The sequence below is a fragment of the Festucalex cinctus genome, chromosome 13 (assembly GCF_051991245.1).
Source record: "Festucalex cinctus isolate MCC-2025b chromosome 13, RoL_Fcin_1.0, whole genome shotgun sequence".
Classification (NCBI taxonomy): domain Eukaryota; kingdom Metazoa; phylum Chordata; class Actinopteri; order Syngnathiformes; family Syngnathidae; genus Festucalex; species Festucalex cinctus.
The window spans coordinates 4,816,789-4,839,715 of record NC_135423.1 but is presented as its reverse complement, the minus strand read 5'-3'; the positions used below and the strand labels follow the sequence as shown (position 1 = coordinate 4,839,715).

Here is a 22,927-nt window from a genome sequence, read left to right as displayed (position 1 = left end):
GATATGAGGCAAGAATTCATCCACTGAATGTCTAATTGTGTGAATGTGCAAAATAAAATGTTTGTCTTTGGCTTTTGCGTGGAGATTGAACCATAACTGAAACAATTTTTAAATGTGCTCATTCTCAGGCTTCAAATTGATTTTTGTACGATGGTGCCTAAACTTACAAAACTTCAAACAGTGAGCGGTTACTTGTTTTGTTTTGTTTTTTGTTATGCGTTGCAGTAGAGGCACACTCAATATGGCACTTACATCGAATGGCACAAACAGCAAATAACACAAATCCAAAATAAAATAAAAACATTCACAAAGGAACTTGCAGCAGATGTAGAAAAGGCCCTTTGGGAGCTCCTGCTGGCACCCATTTGGCCACGCCCCTTTAAAGTACATGGTATAGTACTGATAGCTAAAGATAGCTATTAAATTAATAGATGTCAACTACATTGTTTTGAACGTGAGCCAGCTTTAACAAAATATGAAAATCCGTTTTTGACAGGTGTTCATTTAATGTATGTTCCAAAATGTGGATGTGTTCTATGCCGCATGGCTTGATCTAGCTGAAAAGCAAAACCAGCATGACGTAAAAATGCATTAAAAGGACAAATGACTATTTAGTTTTGTAAGAAGGAACACATTATTCCCAAAAATATGCAAGCAAACGGTCATTTTGCATCACCAGCTGAGTAATAAAAAATCTCCCCCCAGGGTCTCCGTCTCATGATGTTATTTATGTATTATGTTGTTTTTCCCAGAAGGTCATTGCTTGTTTACCCGAGCCATGATGATACAATGATACACATTACGGCAGAACACTAATTTATTTTTTTCCTGAACAGAGTAAAAGAAAATGTGGTCTAATTCGGCCGTCCTCAAGATCATCATACCTTATAGCCTGGACCCAGCTGATGGATGGCGAAGATCTGAGCCGGATTCAGCGCTTCGCCGAACACGTAGACGGCTCCCAGCTGGCCACAGAAGACTCTGTTAGCGTCCGCCGTCTCCGAGGAGCCCAGGAAGCACTTCTCGTAACTCTGGAGAGCGAGCGTAGGAGGTTTTCAAAGTTCGGGACATTGACTTTGAAGAAATGATGGAGTAGACTTTTGAAACTCATTTCCCTCCTGAGCACCTCCGATTTCTTCACTCATATTCCGACGAAAGGGCCGCCAACACTTTGACCTTAGAAAATCATAAATGCAATGTTCCGCCGTTGAGCTCCATTCCCGAACGGACGAAGATCCATTTGGACAAATTAGGACTCAGTATAGACGTTTGGGAAGTGGGGAATACAGCTCTGATTTCATTCGGAATGAAACCAGCTGCCATTATGACCTCCCCTTTTATTTCAAAGTTATTTTACTTGAGGCTGTTCTTGTCACAATTGAAGACACTTCCCGGGTCTCTTGAGAGTGTCACAAGCGTCCGTCAAAATAGGATCAAGAATTACAGCACACTTCATTTCATGTTTTACAATAATTTGTCTGTTTTGAGGAAGCGGTGTTATACAAATGAGGGATGTTTAACCTGCCTGTTGTCTGAAAAAGTCAGATGTTTGAAGAAGTCTGTTGTGAGGGGGTGGTACTGTCTGATGCAAATGAGCTACTGCTCACCCCTGTTCTGTGGGGTCAATGCAGCTATTGTCACCATGATGGGCAGAGCTACTTTATGAAACCGGAGTCTGAAAAAGTCAGTATGAATCACAAACCACCTTAAACAAAGTAAAATCGATTGTATTTACTTTTAGCACCAAGATGCAAAAATTTACGAGTTACGCTATTAGTCTGATAACTTAGCTAACTTTGTATGTGAGAGTAAATATTTATTTTTATACTTTTTTTAAATGAAAAAATATAGGACAAATGTCAGTATCATCGCTGTTACGGCTCTACTAGCTGCTAACTTACTACATCTGTGAAGTAGGTGTCACAAACACATAATTCCAAGCTAAATAATAAATAAATAAATAAAGAACAGTATCACTCTTTCTGCACCCATTCGTGAGGGCTGTAGTTAATGTGAAGGAGCAGTCCATGAAGCACGCTGGTCATTTAAGCAATCTGCTGTGCCTGAGAGTGTAAATGTGAAGCTGTTTATTCCTCATTGAAACATGCAAATGGCGCGGAGAGTGGAAATCTTGCCCACTGGCCACCCACTCCTCCAGCATGCGCGATCATCCCTCATCCACTTTGCGCTAACACATCTGTTTAGCGTATGAATATTCAAACACGGGACCCAAATGGAAGACGTGTTACTTCAGATAGAAAAAATAAATAAATAAAACAGCACTACTGAAAATTCAGGCACATTGATTGTGGCTATTTGCAGAATATATATTATAGAAAGATTAAGATTGCACTTGCATCATTTGTGTTGACGTGCCAGGCCATGTCTCCGTACGAAACCATTTGGCCGTTGACGTAGCAACGGATCTCGCTGTTCCTCCAGCGGCTGTAGACATGGACGATGCTGATCATGTACCACTGAGGGAGGAAAGAGAGCACAGTTGCAGATTTAATAAGAATATTTGAAAAAAATTAAATATTTTCTTTTGTTTGGAGGAACAAAAAAAATGTGGTTTGACTTCTGTTATGATTTAAAATCATGTTTTTTCACTTTATTTTCTCCGCTTGCTCTCTCTTGGAAAAATTGCCATTATGTCTCTGAACGCTTTCCCTTTCTTTTTATGTCCCCTTTAACAACAATCTTGAGAAGTTGTCAAGAATTCTTCAAAACTACGATGGTGGCGGTTACCAAGTCTGCGATATTTTTAACAGTTTCTAAATGAAAATATTGAGTAAAATGAAATCCAACATTTTGATGTCACTTCTCAAACACAGAGAGCCCCAGACTTGCACCCAACAAAAAAAAAAAAAAAAAAAAAAGAGAGAGCGACAGAGACAGAGAGAAAGAAAAATCAGCAAAAAACATTGCCTTGTTCTGAGATCTGCAATGGATACACTGTAAATAATAGATATCCGAAGGAAATATATATTGGCTCAAAAAAAAAAAAAAAAAGCAGAAGAAGGCAAAAACAGCCGTCTGGCTGCACTTAAAGCGACTGCAGTCAAGAAGAAAACATTTAGATTAGCTGCAAAGATGGTATTAAATTTATCACTGAAAAGGGAGAGAGATGTCCCTTTGCCAGCCACAAGTGTGTGTTTAGTTCTTTATGAATAACAACTGACATTTGTATCAATGCGTTACACAAGTAAAACGACACTCCAAAAGTGGAGCATTCTCATCTCTATGTAAACAATGATATCTTGTCAACACAATTTTATGCTTCGTTGCCTTCAATTGATAGTGTACCTGAGTTGCAAAATGATCAAATACGAGCTAATGTGGTGTAAGAACTATCATTGAGGTATTTTTTATTTATTTTTTTAATTGCTCTGACAATGACGAAGGGGTAGCAGAGAGGCGTCATTAAAACAGCAGACGTGGCGCTCACCTTCCGCGGCTGGAAATCGTATTTGACGCAGTGCTGGAAACCTTTCCCTTTGGATTTGAGAGATGTGACGATCAGACAGTTGCCCACAAAATGCGCAGAGTAGCCGACGCCTTTGCTGGTGCGGAAGCTGTAATGCAGCAATGGACAATAATACAAATCAATGGCACTTGAACAGACGATTTGAGAATGTTCGTAATAAGTAGGAGGCAGGGTTCTTGTCCGGAAGGCAGAAAACGACTATCGCTAAATTAATTCACTGAAAAGGATGGATTGCTTCAAAGCATCAAAGGATGTAATAAATAAAAAAAATAAAAAAAAGACAAAAGAATGTAATCTTTTAGCATCCAAACAAATCAAATCACATTACATACCATATACATATAAAGTGATCTTAACTTGTGTGGCAGGACTAGTAACCTGCTTACTACAGTACATTTAAATACCTCCACAGATTAAACACATGACAAAATGACTTGCTACACTTCAGTGCTTTACTGAGCAAAGTTTTTACTTTTCAACAGAGGCAATTGTAAATAGTCCAAGCTAAAAGTCAGCGTGGGGAAAATGAGAAAAATGAAAAATATGTGTTGGTTTATTACAGGTCTGTTTTATAACTGTAGTATTTCTTCTCTGAAGCAAATTTTAGATTTCAAACAAGGCTACAAATCTGTGCCGTTTCCATTTTTCTCTTAGTTTTCATCAACGGGAAATAAAGTACATCTATCCATCATTGCCAGTTCCATTTGTTGTCATCTATGATTCCAGTTTTTAATATTTCTAACCCGAACCACAGTATGAGTATCAAGGTACTTTATACAGGTATGGCATCCAAGTCCGAATTTTGTTATGGTGGCAAGACTGTAACAAAGTAAACTGAAGGTCCATTTTGCAAGTGTGAGAGAGAGAAGCTTTAAACACTGGCCATGATCTTCTGGTAGACCTTCCGATGCGATCTTGCAGATTAGAATTTGACGAAGGAAATGATACCTGTGTAGAACACACAGCAAATAAACCCACACTGACTTCAAGCGCACAAACAAGTGTGCAATGAACATTGGTAAAACCTCTATCAGTCTTCAAAGCATCATCAGCTGGATGGTGCTGTTGCCAAGTTGCAGTGCAGCCCCCTCCATTGACTTTGTTGAGCTTTGCGCAAACGCCTGCTCTAGAAGCTGGATGTTTTCATCAACGGCCTTCCTCTGCAAAGTTCATCAAGAACAGATCCTGTTTCGAGAAACTTGTCGGCGTAACGCGTACTATACGTTGGGAGCAGTGTGGCAGCCATAAAGCTTCTCAAACTGGTACCAAACTGAAGTCGGGCACAGTAAAACTTTTTGCCTGGTGGCAATTTTGCAATACCGCTCAAATGTCAAGTGGAAAGCCATGGGCAAGGCAATGATATGTTTCCGAAAACAGCAAAGCCTGAGCTGTCAAACGCTTGACAGCGTCACGTCTCTTCGAATAAAACCAACAGAAATTGAAAATAGGAACGCGTAGCTGCCATCAAAGGTAAATCTCGCATTTCTAAAAATTGGGTTCAGAAAGGCCAATAGATAAAAACAATTTCATGTTAAATTGTATATATGAAAGTTCAGGTACATTATTTTTTAGTTAAAAATGCATTAAGAAGAAGGGTTTTGTTTTTCCACATGATTAATAGAGGATACAGTTCATTGACTTACTGTAATATTCAAAGGAGGTGTTGTGCCTTGAAGACAAGGTACGAGTTTGCCCAGAAGAGAAGATGCGTTTCTTTCTGTTGAGAAGATTTGGACCTATATTCATTTTAAGTGAATGTCAATTGCTTTTAATTGTTACATATACATCTAACATACTTATATACCAAGTTTTATATTGTTCTTTTCTTAGTTCTGTCGCCATCATTTTGAAAATGTAAAGACATGTTGACAACATTAAATGTCTATTCAAAGCCAAGAACAATTTTGAAATTCGAAAGGAGAAACAAAGTGACTTTTGGGACATCCTGTATCAATTTAATCAAAAGCCAAATCTAAGCATTAACATTTATCTTGTAAGTGTTGTTTATGCCGCAGCTCGTTGAAAAAATGGGGAGTGATATTTAGTTGAAAAAACAAAGTAAAGTTTGATGCACTCAGAAATTCAAAGTAAATTTTACAAGAAGTTTAGTGAGTATTTCTGATGTAAAAAAAAAAAAAAAAAAAAAACTACAAATGTTTTTAAAATAAATATCAATCCCCATTTTTGTCCGTGCAGCCTTGCACCTATAGCACAGGTATCTCTGCAAACTCTTCTTGACTACATATGGAGTAAAAAGCAAGCCCCAGGCTGACTTTTGAAGTCAACACGCTTTTCTTGTTGTTGACACAACCCGCCACCAAGCTGTGAAGATTAGCTTGACATATCTCACGCTGTTGCCACCTGAATACATAAGAGCGGAAACCAATAGTCCTTTTTTTTTTTTTTTTTTCCTGTCAAGAAAACGCAACGCAGCCCTGAAAATCCTTTCAATGAAACGTCCGATATCCAGATGAGAGTCAAGAGCGACCAGCGTAGACGCAGTTAATGGCTGTCTAGGACCAGCCTCCTATGACAGAATGCACATTGCAGGTCTTTTAATATTCCCCGAACACGGCGTGGGCTTTATACTGCCAGAGAAAGACCATTTCGACCTTGACAAAACACCGCGTGTTCTTCTAATCTACTCGGACGTGAGGTCAGGGGGGTTTCAAACAGGAAGTCTGTGACTGAGCTGCCATGTTTGCAGGTCTCCTGAGAGCTCTAATGCGATGCTAAAGCAATTAGCATCATGTGGGGGGGGGGGGGGGGGGGACAGAAGAGTGCGGCTGGGAGAAGACTGGCTGTACAAATAGATAGTGCTGCCTTGAGATACAAGTTGAACATGTCCTGTGACCACCCTGGTCTTTTAAAACACTTGCACCTCAAATCATCTTTCTCAATTAAATTGATGGTTGCCATTAAGCCATACATCATAAAACTTCATAAAAGCTGAGAAATCAAATATTAAACTATCGGTATGTAAAGGGAGAGTACAGTACAGCTTTTTATAGTAGGATAAGAATAGTACCATCAGTACTACTGTAAGTCACTCAGTAAGATGTCATTTTTCATAAAGAATAAATATATGCCTGTGAGTATTGTTATATTAACTGGAGAAGTACAATGATCAATTGACAACAAATGAAATCTTCTTTAATTGAAAATTCAATTTCAGCCTCTCAACAGTGAATATTCTCAAATTTCTGTAGTCCTCCAAGAAAGCAGACACGTGTTGTATCAAAGTAAAATATTTGCAAACATCTGCTTTTACACTGGAAAACAGTTCCATATTTGCTAAATTGCTGCTTAGTTTAGAGTGATTTGAAAAGAGTTCATTACCACCACACACCACTTGTGTCAAGTTTGCGCTTGCAAGTCAAAAGTGAAAAATCATCCAGCTGGTATCTGGAAAAACTTGAAGTGGGCTCGCTCTTATGTGAAGGCGCCTCATGCGTTTGCTCACCAGTAGAGATAGGGCTTGTCCTTGTCCACGTTGATGTTGTTCAAGGGATCCATCCTGAACCAGGTGTTGAACGTGAAGCCATTCTGGTAAGGCCACTTGGCGATGGGAGGTAAAGCGATGGCCTGTCGACAGACAAGTTATGATTACGGTGATGCAAAGCCGAGCCTTATGCTGTGACTGACGCATTGCATCGCATAGCGACGCATAGCCTCGCATAGCTTAGCTGGCGGTCAGACGTCAACGTCTTCTCCTTCTTCGCGGGAGTCTTGAGGCATCATAAAAGGGATGATAAATGATTGTTATGGACACAAGAAGTGTCATTATTAGCCAAGTAAATGCACGCTCACATACTTCCTTAAAGTAAGCAATTATTATCTCTGTGGCGTCTGGACATGTTTTCACATGTTTTACAGCTATGCAAATGTGCAAAATGTTTGCTTAGCTCATATTAACATTCATCTTCCACCCTCCGGCTCATTTTCTGGAATAAATAACACCTTACTCACTACAATAAATTCAGCTCCTGCTAAATATGTATTAAGCGTTCAGCCTTTTCTTAAATAAATCTAACCCTTACTGGCGTCATTTGTGCATCTCGCTTCATTTATTATTCATATAACAAACAACTGCAGACCGATAAAATGATGCATAATGGATACCTGGGATTATTTGATTTAGGAAATGTCGTGAAATATATTTTTACGGGACTTTTCTTGGATGGTGTTAAAAAAGAAAGACGCATTGCATTTTTTTGGAAGTTTTCGTGTGAACTTATGAACAAATGTTCCTTTCCCAATGCAAGCTCACGTCAAAATCGGTTAATGTTTGCGCAGTTTCACAGTTTATTTTCACATAATGTTTGATGCATGTTCTACTGCTGCTAACTAAAGAACGAGAGAAAGGCCACAATTTTCGTAGGATACAGAGAAGAGCGACAACTTACAGCAGCGCTACGACCGGGAAAGTTGAAAAATGCGTCCGGTCCATGTCTCTGGGGCATCTGGTTGAGCACGGCCAACATTTTGACGGCATGTCTGGGCTGCGGAGAGGAAGGAGACGCCGGTCGATATTGCGGCATTCTCGCGGTCCGCCGTCGCTCGCTCGGCTTTACTCACCCAGAGGCCACCTTCCCCTTGTAGCATGCTGAAGAGGAGCTTCACCTCCTGCACCGTGATGCTGTAGCTGGCCAGCACGCCCAGCATGTCCACCAGCAAGTCTACAAAGGCAACCATTCAAACAAGACCAAGGGCAAGCATGAGGTCCCCTCAAAGTGATGTCAAAAGATGAAAATCAAACCAGAGATCCACTTCGGGTTTGACTTTCTTGTGTTTGCTTTTTTCATCAGAAAAGATCATTGCTTTTTTTTTTTTTTTTGGCTTATACATCAAGATGGCAATACTTGTGGAAGAGAGTGCATGTGAGTTTTCAAATACGTTTTTTGTTTTTTCTGAAAATAGATATTTGATTAGGTTTCTTTGACGGGTGATGGGTAAAGAACTAGATATGTTTTTGTAATTTATTCATTGTTTTTTTTATTATCTGATAATTGTATATTTTTTATTTGGGTTTTTTTGTCAAATATATGTTTTTTTGTCTTATTTTCTAATATTTTTGTATCTAACATTTCTGTATTTTTCCATATAGATTTCCCAGGATTGGTGTGGTTACCATCTAATATTTTTTTTGGTCAGATGTCTGTATATTGGTTTCTAATGTGTTTGCATTTTCATGTAATATTTGTGTATTTCACAAATATTTGTATCCATATATCCATATATATGGTTTTGTAATTGTCTAAATTGTGCATTTTTTCCTTACATTTTTTTCCTACCATTTCCTTCTATATTTTTCTAATATACTGTAATTATTTTTATCTGAAATGTTAGTATATTATTTGTTTATTATTATTTTGTCATATAAGTATATTTTCTTAAAACTAAAATGTTTTTATTTGTCAGCCAGTATTTTTTCAAATATTTGTGCATTTTCTACTAAATAGGTTGTGTTTCTAGACTAATATTTGTGTTAAAAAAAAAAATAATAAAAAATTCTACTCTGATTAGTTTTTGTGTTTCTAAGAATTTTATACTTTAAGGGTTTTGTATTTTTTGGCTAAATGCTGCATTGTCGTATTGTTTTCTAGCACCGTATATTTACATTTGACTTCATTTTGGATTTGTATATATTTTCAAATATTTTTCATCTAATCATTTTGTACTGTGGTATAGCGGACTCAATTGTGCAGGTGTAACTTGCTAATCAGCAAAGCACCAGTTCACACCTGCAATCATGTCGTCGACCGAGCTCATCCGGAGCAGCAGCCGCTGGATGAGGCCCACCTCGGTGCTCATCTGCAGGTTGCGCACGCTCTTGCGGAGCATGGCGGTCAGCATGCTCCAGATCTCCGCCTGGCAGGTGACGTCGCAGTGCTCCAACAGAGCCGGCAGGCAGCCGATGCCGTCCGCGTCTTGAATGATGAAGTTGGTCTCCAAATCGAAGTCGCCGGCCACCAACTGCCGAGCGAGACGAGAGACATGAGCGTTCTACCGACTGCGTACGAAAGAACCATTTCATGATGTTCGTCAACAATAGATGGCCAAAGGATTTACATTTACATTCAATTATATTTAAAAAAAAATGTAGTTCCTGCTCCATTAACAGTGCTTATTGATCTGGTCCCTTGAAAATTCACTTAGCGATTCTCATTGGTTGATACAATTTTCACTTCAATTATTAAGTCAAAAGAAAGCTTTTAACTTGCATCAAACCTGCTAGGTTATTAGATCACTTAATCGACCAAATAATAGATTTTTTCACTGGATACATTTCCCAATATATGGCAACTTGGCCACTATACTACCAAAGTATATTTCATTATTCGCAGCATGGTTAAACTTGGTGCCATGACCCATTTTACTAACATTTGGAAATATTTTCAATGCTGCATTCATTAAGATCCCAAACTAATTCAGTCATAAAACAAAGAATTGTTGAGGGGAAAAGACAGAACATATTTTGACCCAGTTTTTCAAAACACCTTCTACACAATTACCAAAACCTACTTTCTAGAAAACTGCCATCTCCAGAGAGAGCTGGCCGGGGAAGCCTCCCCAGAGGCACATCAGAGAGAGGTGAGCGTCAAACCGGCCTCGCGAGCGGCAAGCACCCCCTAACGTGAAGACTCAACACTAACAATTCTTTTCTCCGCCTCGCACTTGCATCATTTTCAGTGTTATTTGAGCCAAATCGCAGCTGAGAATGACTCGCTAGAAGCGGCCTCATCAGCTGCAGTGGTCGCAGCACATTGTTGTTTGTTTTTTTTAAGAGCAATTGACAGGTGTAATCGTGAGGAAAGCAAATATACAATTCCTAGGAATCAAATTACAGTTTTTCGGAGGTCTTAGGCTGGTGGGAGGGCAAGAAAAGACTGGTGGGCCTCCGGGCTAATAAAACACTTGGGGAAAGCCTGGACTTTAAAAATGTAAATACTGTACGGCCAGCATTCAGTCTCCCTCCCAAGCAATTGACCTCAAGTAACATCTTTTTGACCAACACTTCACACATTCAAACACAGGCAGTAGAAAAGAAGGATAAAATCATCATTCAAGCCTACAAAACAGCACATTCAGCTTTACAGGTATCACGTGTGCTCTACAACAATTACGCTTTGTGGTGAAAATGTCTTCTTTTTTTTTTTTTTATATCCATGGGAAACACTTGTCACATATTTGAGGTAAGGCATTTAATAAATCACATTATTTGAAGCACAGTGTCTCGTCTCAGGCATTCGGTATTCCATCTCCCCTTAAGTAAGGAGGGTCATCATGACTTTCCCTTCTAAAATGTATGATCACGATTTAACAGTGTGTGAAAATGAAATAGCCTCTTCTTTAATGAAAATTGCCACTGCCGCCCCCCTTTTTAGTCACAAATAATCGGTAAGAAAGTCGAAAACAACAAATCAATACCGCAGTTCATCAAGTTCAACAAGCATGAAATTAGCCTAGCCGAAGAAGCATATGCCACGTGTGTGTGCGCGTGAAAGAAAGTGAGATAGATATAGAGAGCTCTGACAACACATTGGTGGGCATCAAAGTGTGGAGGTGGAAAATGGGCCTGAGCCCATTACGGTGATTGACAGTGAATGGCATAGGTGGGATGAAAAGGCATCAGCGGATGGATACGAGTTCAAGGAGACTACAAGCTGAGCATTACACGCCAAGTATTTCATTTTGTCACAGCACCAGACAGGAGGAAATGGATTTATCGATAAACCGGTACACCTTTCAGGCGGTAAGTATTACCCTTTTCGCAAATATCGGTACTAATATATTTAGCATTGCTGTGCTGAGAGACACAATTGTGATTGTGATTTTTCCCGATCTGGTATCTGCTGTAATGGCAAACTGAAGAAGACGAAGATGTAAATAAACTACAGAAGGAGACAACAAAGACTATTTTGTGTATTTTTCAGAAAATATCCGTGGACTTCTTGGTATGGTATCATTTTGTATTTTCCTTTCTAAAATTTCAGATTGATTTCTAATATTTTTGTATTTTTCGTCATGTGTGTAATATTTTCTAATATTTGGGTATTTTTCATCTAAGAGTATTTTTTATGACACATTTATCATAACATGGATACACATGATCAGTGAGGTGAGTACGCAGTCAAGCTTAAAAATGAAGTTGAACTGCTTAACAAAAATAAATGTCAGCAGTTTGAATAAATGAATACAAGAAAGAAGATAGTTTGATTTTAATTTTAAATTGCCATTGCCATTCCAATCCGCAATTACTCAAAAAACTCCAACATCTGTTATTTCCACCGTTATTTTAGGAAGAAAGCGTACGAGGGCGCTTTATTCCGAAGGCACATAAAGAAAGTCGTTTGTATTTGCATTCAAACAATGAAGAAAGCGTACACGGCAAGCTAATGAGGTGGCGGTAATGTGCATGTCTGAGCTGCAATTGAGGAAACAATGGAGGGAGATACGACAGAGGAAGCTGAGACAAATCCATCCTCAAACAGAGTCAGCCAGTTAACTGCTGCGGGAAATAACAAGAGCCGGGGCTAAGCCGGTGTTCTGCATGCAAAAAAAAAAAAAAAAAAAAAAAAAAAAGTGGCCACTTCCACTCCTGCTCGCGTATATTCGCATGCAGACAGCCCGCCAGAATAAATTGCGGCTTCTCATTTTTTTGTGTCTCGGAAGCAACGCTAGCTTCTGCTGGCCCGATTCTGCGGCGACTATTGAGGCCGGTTGCCCAATCAAGTTCCAGTATACAATAGAATGGGGCCTTGACTTATGGCTGTAATTTGTTCTGTGACCATGCTGCATATGGATGTACAGCATGCAATGTGAAATGGAATGAAAAGTTGCATACAGTGGACGCCGGATGATGTGAAGTGGGTTCTATAGCAAAAATCTGCAAATAATTGTCGGCCATTTTAAGTGCATTGGAAAAAAAAAAAAGGTTTAATACATTTTTAGTCTAAAAATTGGGGGGGGTTCTAAAATACTTTTTTTTTTTTTGGCCAAATGTTTAAGCCCTATTTTATATAATGTTCATGAGGGTTTTATCTTAATAATAACCCAGTAAAAGGCCAGGTGAGGAGGTGGTGTGCGGTGGGATCGAACTTTTTAAAATCTTATTTAAATCTATTTTTCCAGTGTGTAAAATATTTCAGAGGTGTTTTCATTTCTATGACATGCTTTCATCAAAAATACTCCAAGGATGAAGAATTACATGACACTTTTCAATCTGTCTCATGCAAACAGTCCTCTGCTCGCTTGCACTATTTCAGGGCCAAAGTCGAGTAGTCTATCACTTTCTTTACCATGACGACTCGGAGATGGCGACTTATTGATCGACAATGTCCTCAATCTACCGGGCCAAGCCACCAAATTTGACTTATTGAATGATTTATCTAACACATTTGTATTAACTTTTGAACTTGCGGCATTATTACGAAATTACTAAATTATAAAAACAGAACTATTTGACATATTTTAACGTGTCATTGTCATGATGTCAAATTGGTTTGCTTCCAAGTATTGAAGACACACAATCCCATCAGAATCTGCACCGCCCCATGCAGTTTTCAAATGTGCCTCATCAACATCAAAGAGGTGCAGACAGACGCTGGTTCCGTTTTCATTGCCCTAGATTTTCCCGGCACAATGAGGCGTCCAGAAAGTCTTGGTGGCGTGGCGTCCTCGGCTAGCTGAAAGATTTTGCAGAACCGTGCGAGGCCAAGCGCATTTCTGCACTCCCAAGAGAGACGTGCGGCGAGGAGAGAGGAAGCCCTGTAGCTAATTTATAGGATTTCAATTAAGCAACTCGGGAGCGGATTACCAAGGTGCTCAGAAGCTCGATGGAGCCGTGCGTATAATGATTTGCAAGCGAGCGCAGACAGCGGGGAGGATATTTTTTGACTGGGCAGCTGGAAACTAATGGGACTTTAATTGGGCTCTTACTGGTCTCGGTTGGGCTCACGCAGGCGGACCTGCGGTTCCACCGCATTGACTTGATTGACAGCCTCACTAGTCTGAATGACAGAATACTGAAGCTGTATTTACACCGCGTAGTTCAAGTCACAATTCAGATTTATTTTTTATTTTTTTTTGCACAATTGGAATGTGTGTCATGTCGGCTTTAATAAGGAAAAAAAAAAAAAAAAAAAAAAAAGGTGGAATATCACATTATTGCTTTGGAGCCATCTAGTGGCACCTTGAAAATGAAGTGAGTTGAGGAGCTTCATTTAGACAAACAGCTCTTTACAGCCATCTTGCGCAAACTATGGAAATTATAGCACATTATACATCTTTTTTGGGGGGGCGGTTTAATTATTTGCAGATTTTGCAAGTCTATATACACCCCCAAGCCAATATTACGGTATGCTCCTAAAGACTATAAGCCAAATGCAAATAATGCAGGTGCTTGTCTCCGGTTATAGCCGTCCTATGAAAACCATTACACTGCATCTCTGTGTAATGTAATGGCATCCGGAAAGCCCCTTCCCTTGCAAACCATTTCTGATTAGGTCATGGTTGAAGGTTATCGGTCGCCATGGCAACGGGCTGCAATGCTCGGACTCGAGATGCTTCCCACGTGAGGCCATGGGTCGGGGAGGTTACCAAATTGAGTGAAAATAAATAGGACTGATGTCTTATTTAGGAAAGCAGCAGGATGAGTTCAAGTATCACAGATTAAGAGTCCACCGAGAGAGCGGGAATGTTTCCCCGTCAAACATTTTAAATTAATAAGAGGAGACTTGTCACAGATCCAAAAGGCTGCCTGAGGAGAGGAAAAAAAAAAAAAAAAAAAAAAAAAGACACCTAAATCTGAATTTCTTAATCAACATTGCAAAGCAAATGACATGCTCTCATATTTGCTTTTCCCATTGAAATTAATTGAAAGGTTTTTTTTTATGTATATTTAAAAAGGAAAATAGCACTATAGAAAAAATAAACAAACTGCTATTTTAACTCATTCACTGCCATTGACGGCTAAAGATGTCAAATATCCAATTTTCTGAAGCTGGCGGTGAATGAGATAAAGTGTAATTACTTAATATTGTAGTATGCTTTTGTCGGATGTGTGCCTTTAAGGGGTGTGGCCTAGTGAGTGACACCCGGGTTTCAGGAGTTGTGCCTATAGCAGCTCCTTGTATGTTGGACAACTTGTTTCATTCAATAAACAGCGTAAAGTGCATCGATGACAAAGCAAAAAAAAACAAACAAAAAAAAAACAACCAAAAAAAGCAACAGCTCGCAAGTCAAAAAACCTGTGATTTGGGGTGCTCATAACTCAAGGCAACGCTATAAATTGCTGTTATGAATACGCTAAAATGGAAACACCACAGCCAAGACTTTTATGATTCCATGGGGAGTTGAAATTGGAATGCACGGTATCTCTGTAGAACACAACAAAGCTGAGGCAGATGAGCGGGAGCTCCAGCGAGTCTTTATCATGTGTTCACCTTGCAGCAACTCAAGCAACACATTTGTTATGATGTCAGAGGCAAGAAGAAAAATAAAAATGTGATTAACAACTCGGGAGAGTCACCAGACTTTGCTGTTGTAAACACTGTAATACTGCGTTAATCATACGCCAAGGTGAGTTTTGTGGTTCAGCTTCATATGGAAGACACCGCGCTGCATTTTTCCAAAAAAGAACAGTTTCGACCTTACAAGTTTTGGAGATTGCGAACGGTGCACAGTGAGCAAGATTGCGCAGCAGAGAGGAATACGACCGAGCTTTGTGATGGAATATAACGTACAAACTCTGCAAAAAAATTGTGTTCCGTTTCATAGGGACAAAATTCTGTCGTTAATTCCGTGGTTAGATGCCGTAGAATGTGACAATAATGACGGATTATGACCACAAATGGACTTTATGCAATTATGTTTTGGAAATTGTTGTTTCATAAAGCAAAACCAATTCTTACCCGATAATTCAATTAATATTGATGGGATCATCTGTACAATACTCAGTTCTAAAATTAACATCTGCAGCTCTAGTTACATTTCTAACTAGTATAAATACTGTTTGGGGGGGTAGTGTTACGTGCTCCAATACTTTAGCCAACATGAAAAATGTTGCCGGTTTAAACAAAAGGTTTTGGGTTTTTGTTTGTTTGTTTTTTTTAGAGAGGAGTATAACCCTTCACACCACACATGCACCGTTAATTTCATCAAAGGCTCACAACACTGTCGGGGAAAAAAATAAATAAAAAAAAATCAGCATCAATGTTTTAATAAAACTGCATTAGCAGACAACCTGGGATAAGTCATGTTTTGAGTGGACGGATTAACAAAGCTGAACTAAGTCTGATTGATGCAAGTAGGTAAAAAACAAAAAAAAACAAAAAAAACAGATGACGAATTTAGCTGTTGAAATGTGAATGGTGCTTTACAGTGTAAGGCTTATGGAAACAGGACATTTTACCATACTACACATTATTAAAGGCCGAGAGTGAAAGGAACTTAAAAAATAAAAATAAAAATAAAAAAAAATAAAAAATGCAAGGATCCATCCGTCATATGAAGAATATAAATATGTGCATATGTCCACGGACATACCGGGCAATATATGAAAACGCACATGGAAAGAACATACAGTGCTGGCTGTGAAATATATATTGCATTTTTGGTACTAAAGCCGTCTATTGAAATAAACATTTTATATATTCCTCAGACACAAACTGCATTTTGTATTTTGCCCTTACTTCATTCTTGATCTCCACAATCTGAAATATTTTCCTGAGCAGTTGCTGCAATTATTTCAATCACTGCGGATAACAAAGTGATACTAAAAAGCTTTGCAATCGATTAAAGGTGGAGTGTAAAGACCACGCTGAAAGAGCAGAGAAATGCACCCGAATATTAAAGCCCCTGAGTTGAAGCGCATTACAATTTCCTCAATAAGCAATAAAAGTGGAATTTGGCATGATGAATGCTGAGCGGTAGAAATGGATCAAGTGTTTTACCTCATCCTTAGGTTGCCAATTTTGTTTTCATTATTGAGCATTTGGCATGGAAACAGAACTAAAGAAATTAGTTCCTTAAGTTATAAAACTACTTATTCTACCAGATCTCTTTCATGGACGTTGTTTTGACCGAAGGGCAAATCAGTACAGCAATTCCTGATGCGAGAAAACGTCCGTGTTTGGTCAGATAATGAAAGTCTGTTTACTCGTAAATAAATGAAAACCCCACCTTGCCTAACCTACAAGTTCGAAATCACACAACCAAGCAGATATTTTATGAGCTATAGTGAGTGAATATCTGCCATTTTCTTTTCTCACAAGAAACTCCCGGCCTGCAAGAAAAAACATGTCCTGTCATAGCCAAAAGCTAAGCAGAGCTACAGTGTTGTTAGCTGCATAGATTAGTATGATCAGTATCAGTCCTGTAAATTGTTCCCACTGGACCGATTTGACAAGTGTAATTTGGTGATGAAGTGCAGCCTCCGTGAGTGAAAATACAACTGTCTGATCATTTTACCATCTCGGTCGCACTTTGTATGCAAGTCTGAAAACCTCCCAAGTCTTAGCCATTCTCTAGCGCTGCCCCTGGCCGCCGTGGCAACACGTACTGCAGCTGTACTCACCTCAGCCCACCCCGCAGTGGAGGGGTGACCGTAATCATTTATCCGTGGGGATATTTTAAGCAAAACATGCCACAAAGACATGAAATAAGACAACTGGAAACTGTGGGGATAAAAGTGTCATGTCTCCTGTAAGGACCCATCTTTGTGGGCAATATAATCTATTGGCGATTGAATATTACATTACTGCTCTCCTTCCTTGTTAATAAATTTGCTCCAATCCAGACAGTCACCTTGACAGGATCGGCAAGCTGCGGAACTCTCTGACGTTCAGCCTTGTTAATGCAGGCAAAGACTTGTGATCTAATCCCATAATGCTAACAACGGAAGCAAACATCTTGCTCTCCATCTGTGGACGCAGAGGCAATAAAGCAAGCCCCTCTAATTCCCAGCTAATTAGCTATAGAAGATACGGGGTAACAGTTGTGGGCTGCTGTTAAACCCAGTGACCTTGACATCTACTTTGCCTCGCATTTCCACCACACCTTGATACAGTGAAGACAAAAGCCCACGGCCCTTGATTTTTTCCCAATCAACCAAGTGGGGCTGGATGACGGACTTAAATATACCCAAGTATGTGCATGTCACACAGAGAAAGATGGAAGAGTTTTGTTTTTCCTGACAGCCAGCTTGAGAGTGCCTCATTGTCACAGCGTGGAAAAGCCATGCAAGGAACCGTTGGGATGCAGTCCAGCCTACAAAGGCTTTAAGCAGATACATTTTCGCACGTAGTTTTGTGCTGGCTTAAGAAAGACAGTAGACATAGCAGAATAAAAAATTTTTTTCACTTTTTTGTACTGGTATTTGATTGACAGTTGAACAGGGCGTGGTTTTAACAGATTCAGAAGACATGCACACAAAATTTGAGAGGACAAAACAACTTCATTTCTCATTTTGAAGCCTCATTTTATATAGACTCATGGTAATTTTTATTTTTTTTTAAATCAATATTAAAGTTTGCCAACAACACTGCCGTGCGACAGATTTCCAAGACATTTATTTTCACTTTACTGTTGTTGATACTCGGTATCAGTGAGTATTCAAAGTGTGATTATTCGAATGAAAAAAAAAAAAAAGTGGCATCAAAACGTACCTTGTCCTATAATTTTTTAATATTGGTAACTGTTGGTATGCTTTCAATATGCAAAATCATTAGACGTTTAACTTTAAATTATGAAAATCAGCAAGGAAGTCGAAATATATAAAGGTGGAATGACAGCAGAAAGCTCTTGACTCTAAAGCACATCATCAATGTGACAAATTGTCCTCATTCATATGCTAATGTCCGCAGCAAATTTTAGTATTTGGGTCAGAAGGCATAAGCTACGGAAGCGGATAACTAAAAATTCAACTGGTGTCTGGGATAGCTCTCTAAAATGACCAGTGTCACGGTTCTCCACGCATCATTACATGTCATACTCAAAGTGGTGCTGTTAGCGCACGCTCTAATTAGCATCAGATCAGCGCCATTAGTCCATTGCAGAAGCAATGGCCTCCGTCACAGAGGCGTGTCGCTAATGTAAGCGAGGTTCATCATCTGATGGCAAAAGAGATCATTTGTCTGATTGCGTTTAAAAAGGCTGCTTCTGAAAAATCCTAGCTTGGCTCTATTTTATGTGTGTGCCATTTTTTACAAATCACTGACCAATCTCAAAAATTGCTTGCTGTCTTTGACAATGTTTTAATGGTTGATCAAACCAAAATGGATGATTTTGGATGCACGAGGATTCCGCCCGACGCCAGCCAAATGTGTGATTTGATTAAGAAACGTTGTCACGTCAAGTAAGACTGCAGTGCAAAGTGGCCAAACAATTGCTGTATTCAGCCACCGATGTAGCGACCAAATTGCTTCATTGGCTTCATCAGAGTGTATAAAATGAAAAGAACAAGAGGGGCTTGTGAATCTTTTGTCTGTTTACTGGAGCCTCAGCCTCCCTCTCACTGTTATGTTTATGGTGTGAAGGCGGCAAAAAGAAAATGAATGATTGAAACACCGCCAGCCTGGGGAAGGTTTGTGATACATGCTCAGCAGACATTAAAAGCAATGGGGGAAAAATAATATCTGCTATCTGGAAACAGACATTATGTCTTAAAGGCAGATGTAACCAAAAGAAATGGTGCTGCTTGGAGTATGTTAGAGTTATCAAATATAAGAATTTCATTGTTCACAATCAATTCAGACCCACGAGCTTGTCGCCTAAACATCTGCAATGCAACAGATACTCTCATGTCACGTGAGGTGCGGAAGTTGTACCCAAAAGCAGACAGGACATGGAAGCAGAAGAACAGAAAGTCTTGATGGACGAAAACAAATACAAAGTAACAACAGCGAGCAAGGGTAGGTGCAGCACACAAAAATACTCAAAACAAAATAAAAAAAAATTCCTGGTTAGGCCATGCTCAATTCTATATGACAGAATAACGGCCTATATGGAAAAATAAGAGTGACAAATGCAGGACCTAGCAAGTGCACAGCAACTAACAATCAGTTCCAGACACCATTTTTGATGGATATGAAGCTGTCCAAAAAATAGAGAAAATAGACTACAGGTGAGATGCCGCATGTGGAGGAGGAAAAGCATCAGGGGTGATATGTGATGAAAGAGCACAAGCTAAATTTAAAGGAAAGGTTTACAGGACAGTGAGTCCAGACATCTCTTATGGTTTGGAGACTGAAGCAATGACCAGAAGAAAGGAGACAGAGCTGGAGTTGAAAATGCCGAGAATCTCTCCGGGACTAATAAGGATGGACAGGCTCAGGAATGAGCTCATCAGAGTGACAACACAGACAGGAAGGTTTGGAGACAAAGCTTGGCAAGCCAGATTGAGGTGGTTGGACGTGCAGAGGAGGGGAGGGAGGACATATCGGTAGAAGGATGCTGGAAATGGAGCCACCAGGAAGGAAGATTTGGAGACAATTCAGATTCAGGATAGATGAAACAGGATGATTCACTGTGGCGACCTTTCAATAGCGATAAGCCAAGCCGAAAAGATGCCTATCATAGCAGAACGCATAGAAAAGTCCCAAGCACAAGAATGAACAGGAAATCTGTGACGGATATGTATCCTCAACACCCTCAATTGCCAAGTTTTTTAGCCTACATCATCTAATGTGGGTGGAGCATGGCATCAACGTTTGAAAATCTCAATTGGCCATTTAACCCCAGCACGAGTTCCTCTCATTAACAGTGGGTGATATGTCCATCATGACAGCACATACAAAAAAAAAAAAAAAAATGCCATTGTGACCACAACGTGAGCAAGATACTGAACCCCTAGTTGCTCCTGATGCTGCGTAATCAGTAGGTGAATAAGTAGTCAAATGTAAAGCGCTTTGAGGGCCTTGTAAGGTAGAAAAGTGCTATATAAATGAAGACCATTGAGCAGGTACCATCATACAATGATTAACTCTATGAAGAAATAGGATTGTTTGGCATACTGGCGCTAAAAAAGTACCACAGTACCTCATTGGAAAATAATTGATGCAAGTTCATGCAACACCACCTTTTTTTCAGTACCGGTATTCCTTCAACTCTAGATCTAAAGATGTCTGTTTTGGCGCACGTGCAAGACAGAGAAATAAAATTTAGAGACAAGAAATGGCCAAAAACTCTCGTACGCCTGCGACTTTCCATTCCACCGACAAAGGCGGCAAAAATCATCTGCAAGGCGTGTAATAAAACTACTCAGGAGGGAACATCCAACATGGAATCACTGATCAGCATCCTGAATTCTAATTAATAATCAAGAAGCGCGACAGGTTAACATGTGACCCATTTTAAAGACTTCTGCTTCAAGTCAAACGAGTGTGAATTATTTGGGGTAAGAAATCTTGTTCCCGACTGGTTGCATTTCAAGAGGCAATTAATAAATAATGTCCACAGCGGAGGTGAGTACTGCCCCCAGCTATGTACTTTCACGGAGTCATTAGCAATTAAATGAAGATATTGGCTTGGAAACAATGATGTAATTATGATGTTTATGATGGAAGAAATCAAATGCAGTCAAATACAAAGATGTGCATGCACACACACATACATATACAGTATACATAAGCAATACAATCAGACATATATACACAACATACATATATAATACACAGGTTACATAATTTAACACGTTAAATTGTTTAATAAACAGATTGACAAACACTCTGGGTGCTACCAAGTGAGTTTTGTGGGGCTCGGTTTGGGAAGAACTTCTAAAATACAAAGTATTTCAGAAGGATTACTGTGTTACTCTGGAGGTCCTCTGAAGGGGTTGAAGAAAGAAAAAAACAAAAAACAAAAAAGCAGACAAGCGGGGCCTCGCATGCAAAGCCGTAACTGACGTACTCTTAGCATTGAATGCAAAAGGAATCACCTGAAAATCCATCGGAAACCTCCGTCCCGTCCGGGCTGCATGCAAACATGACAAAGCAAGACAGCTGCGGTACACTAGCCAATGGATGAGAGGCACAGAGTGGACCCGAGTCGTTTCATCAAACTGCCACCCGGCGTGCGAGTGCGTGATTGTGCACAAGGGTGTGCTACGGTGACTGATGGCTCTCTTATGGCCTTATTTGGTCTACTGTGTAATTACTTGCATCAACGCAACCTGTCAGACTCAATCTGCCGAGCATCACGAGCAGAATGCAGCTTGCCGAGAGCGGGCGAAACGTCAACAAAGCAATCGGTGTCGCTCACGCCAACACACGCGCACACACACATGCACGCACACACCCCCACATCTACGCCAGACGGTGTTGCAGGCTGCTAAACCAACACTGCGGGGCACAAGCACACTTATCCAGCTAACTGGTTGTATTGCTGCCACAATAGGACGGGAGTGATTTCTTCATTGCTTGGGGTAAAATCATCTTAATAGCAAACAAACCAAAACAAAAAGAGGAATGACACAAAGATAATGAAGCTGGAAGAAATTTGTGGCACGGAGATTCGAGATTGTTTTAGCATGTGGCTTTCATTTTACTAAATTCCTTTTGGAGCATTGCTGGGGAACAAATGTGAAAGGAGTCGGTTAAATTTTATGAGAAAAACAAGCAAGGAAGCGAGCGAGCAAAGCGAGTGGTGGATCCCCCCTCAAGGGACAATAGTCAATCAGCAAAGCACAAGGGCGGGGGTCTGAGTTTCTACTTTGATCTCCATGCAACTCCTTTGCTTGACAACAATGAATCAGGCGAGAGAGAGCAACAGCGGACAAGACAAGTCGACCAACAGCCGAAATCCATACTGACCACATAATTTGATTCTCCCAGAGGCTTCAAAAACACAGGACCACGAGCGCACACGCTTGTGGGAAGCTTGGCCGTCAAGCTTGAGCTGACAAAGGATGACTTCCTTACTATTGACAAGTCCGCTAATAGCTGCTGCCTCTGCCTGCCATATGGGGGTCTAATTTGAGTCTCAAAAGGACAGCATCGACATGGCATACTCTAAACACAGGACAAACACCATCTGTTACAGAATTTGTTTGGATATCTATGCCTTTTCCCGATAATGGAAATTTGAAATAATTTGCTGTAAAAGTGTTGTGGAGAAGAAAACCGCTTGAAGAAATGGAGAAACGAGAGTAGACATGCCTCTGTGGGAAGATGTCAGCCTTTATACTAGTGATTCTTAACCTTGTTGGAGGTACTGAAAACTCAACAGTTTCCTATGGACATTCACAAAACCGTTCTTAATTGTCAAATAGGTGTTTTGTTAAGATGGGAACCATAGGGCAACAGATCCAATAAAAACAGCAGAGGCCCCAGAATTGAACCCTGCGGAACACCAAAAGTTACGTTATACATTTCAATTCATATTGCACATATTCGTCCGGTCCTGTCACCTTCTTTTTTACTCGACAGTTAGTATGAATAT

The 22,927-nt window shown here is 39.9% G+C and overlaps 1 protein-coding gene across 3 annotated transcripts in view; it reads right to left on the bottom strand.

Annotated features, from left to right (window-relative positions):
* Positions 1-22,927, bottom strand: part of nbeab (neurobeachin b) — a 216,993-nt gene that overhangs the window by 177,135 nt on the left and 16,931 nt on the right. For all 3 annotated transcript variants that reach the window (XM_077540847.1, XM_077540848.1, XM_077540849.1), the window contains 7 exons: positions 9,232-9,463; positions 8,066-8,166; positions 7,894-7,989; positions 6,951-7,072; positions 3,449-3,575; positions 2,358-2,477; positions 885-1,031 (listed from right to left, as the gene is read on the bottom strand). In XM_077540847.1, the coding sequence (XP_077396973.1) occupies positions 885-1,031; positions 2,358-2,477; positions 3,449-3,575; positions 6,951-7,072; positions 7,894-7,989; positions 8,066-8,166; positions 9,232-9,463 (945 nt within the window). The remainder of the gene's footprint in view (positions 1-884; positions 1,032-2,357; positions 2,478-3,448; positions 3,576-6,950; positions 7,073-7,893; positions 7,990-8,065; positions 8,167-9,231; positions 9,464-22,927) is intronic.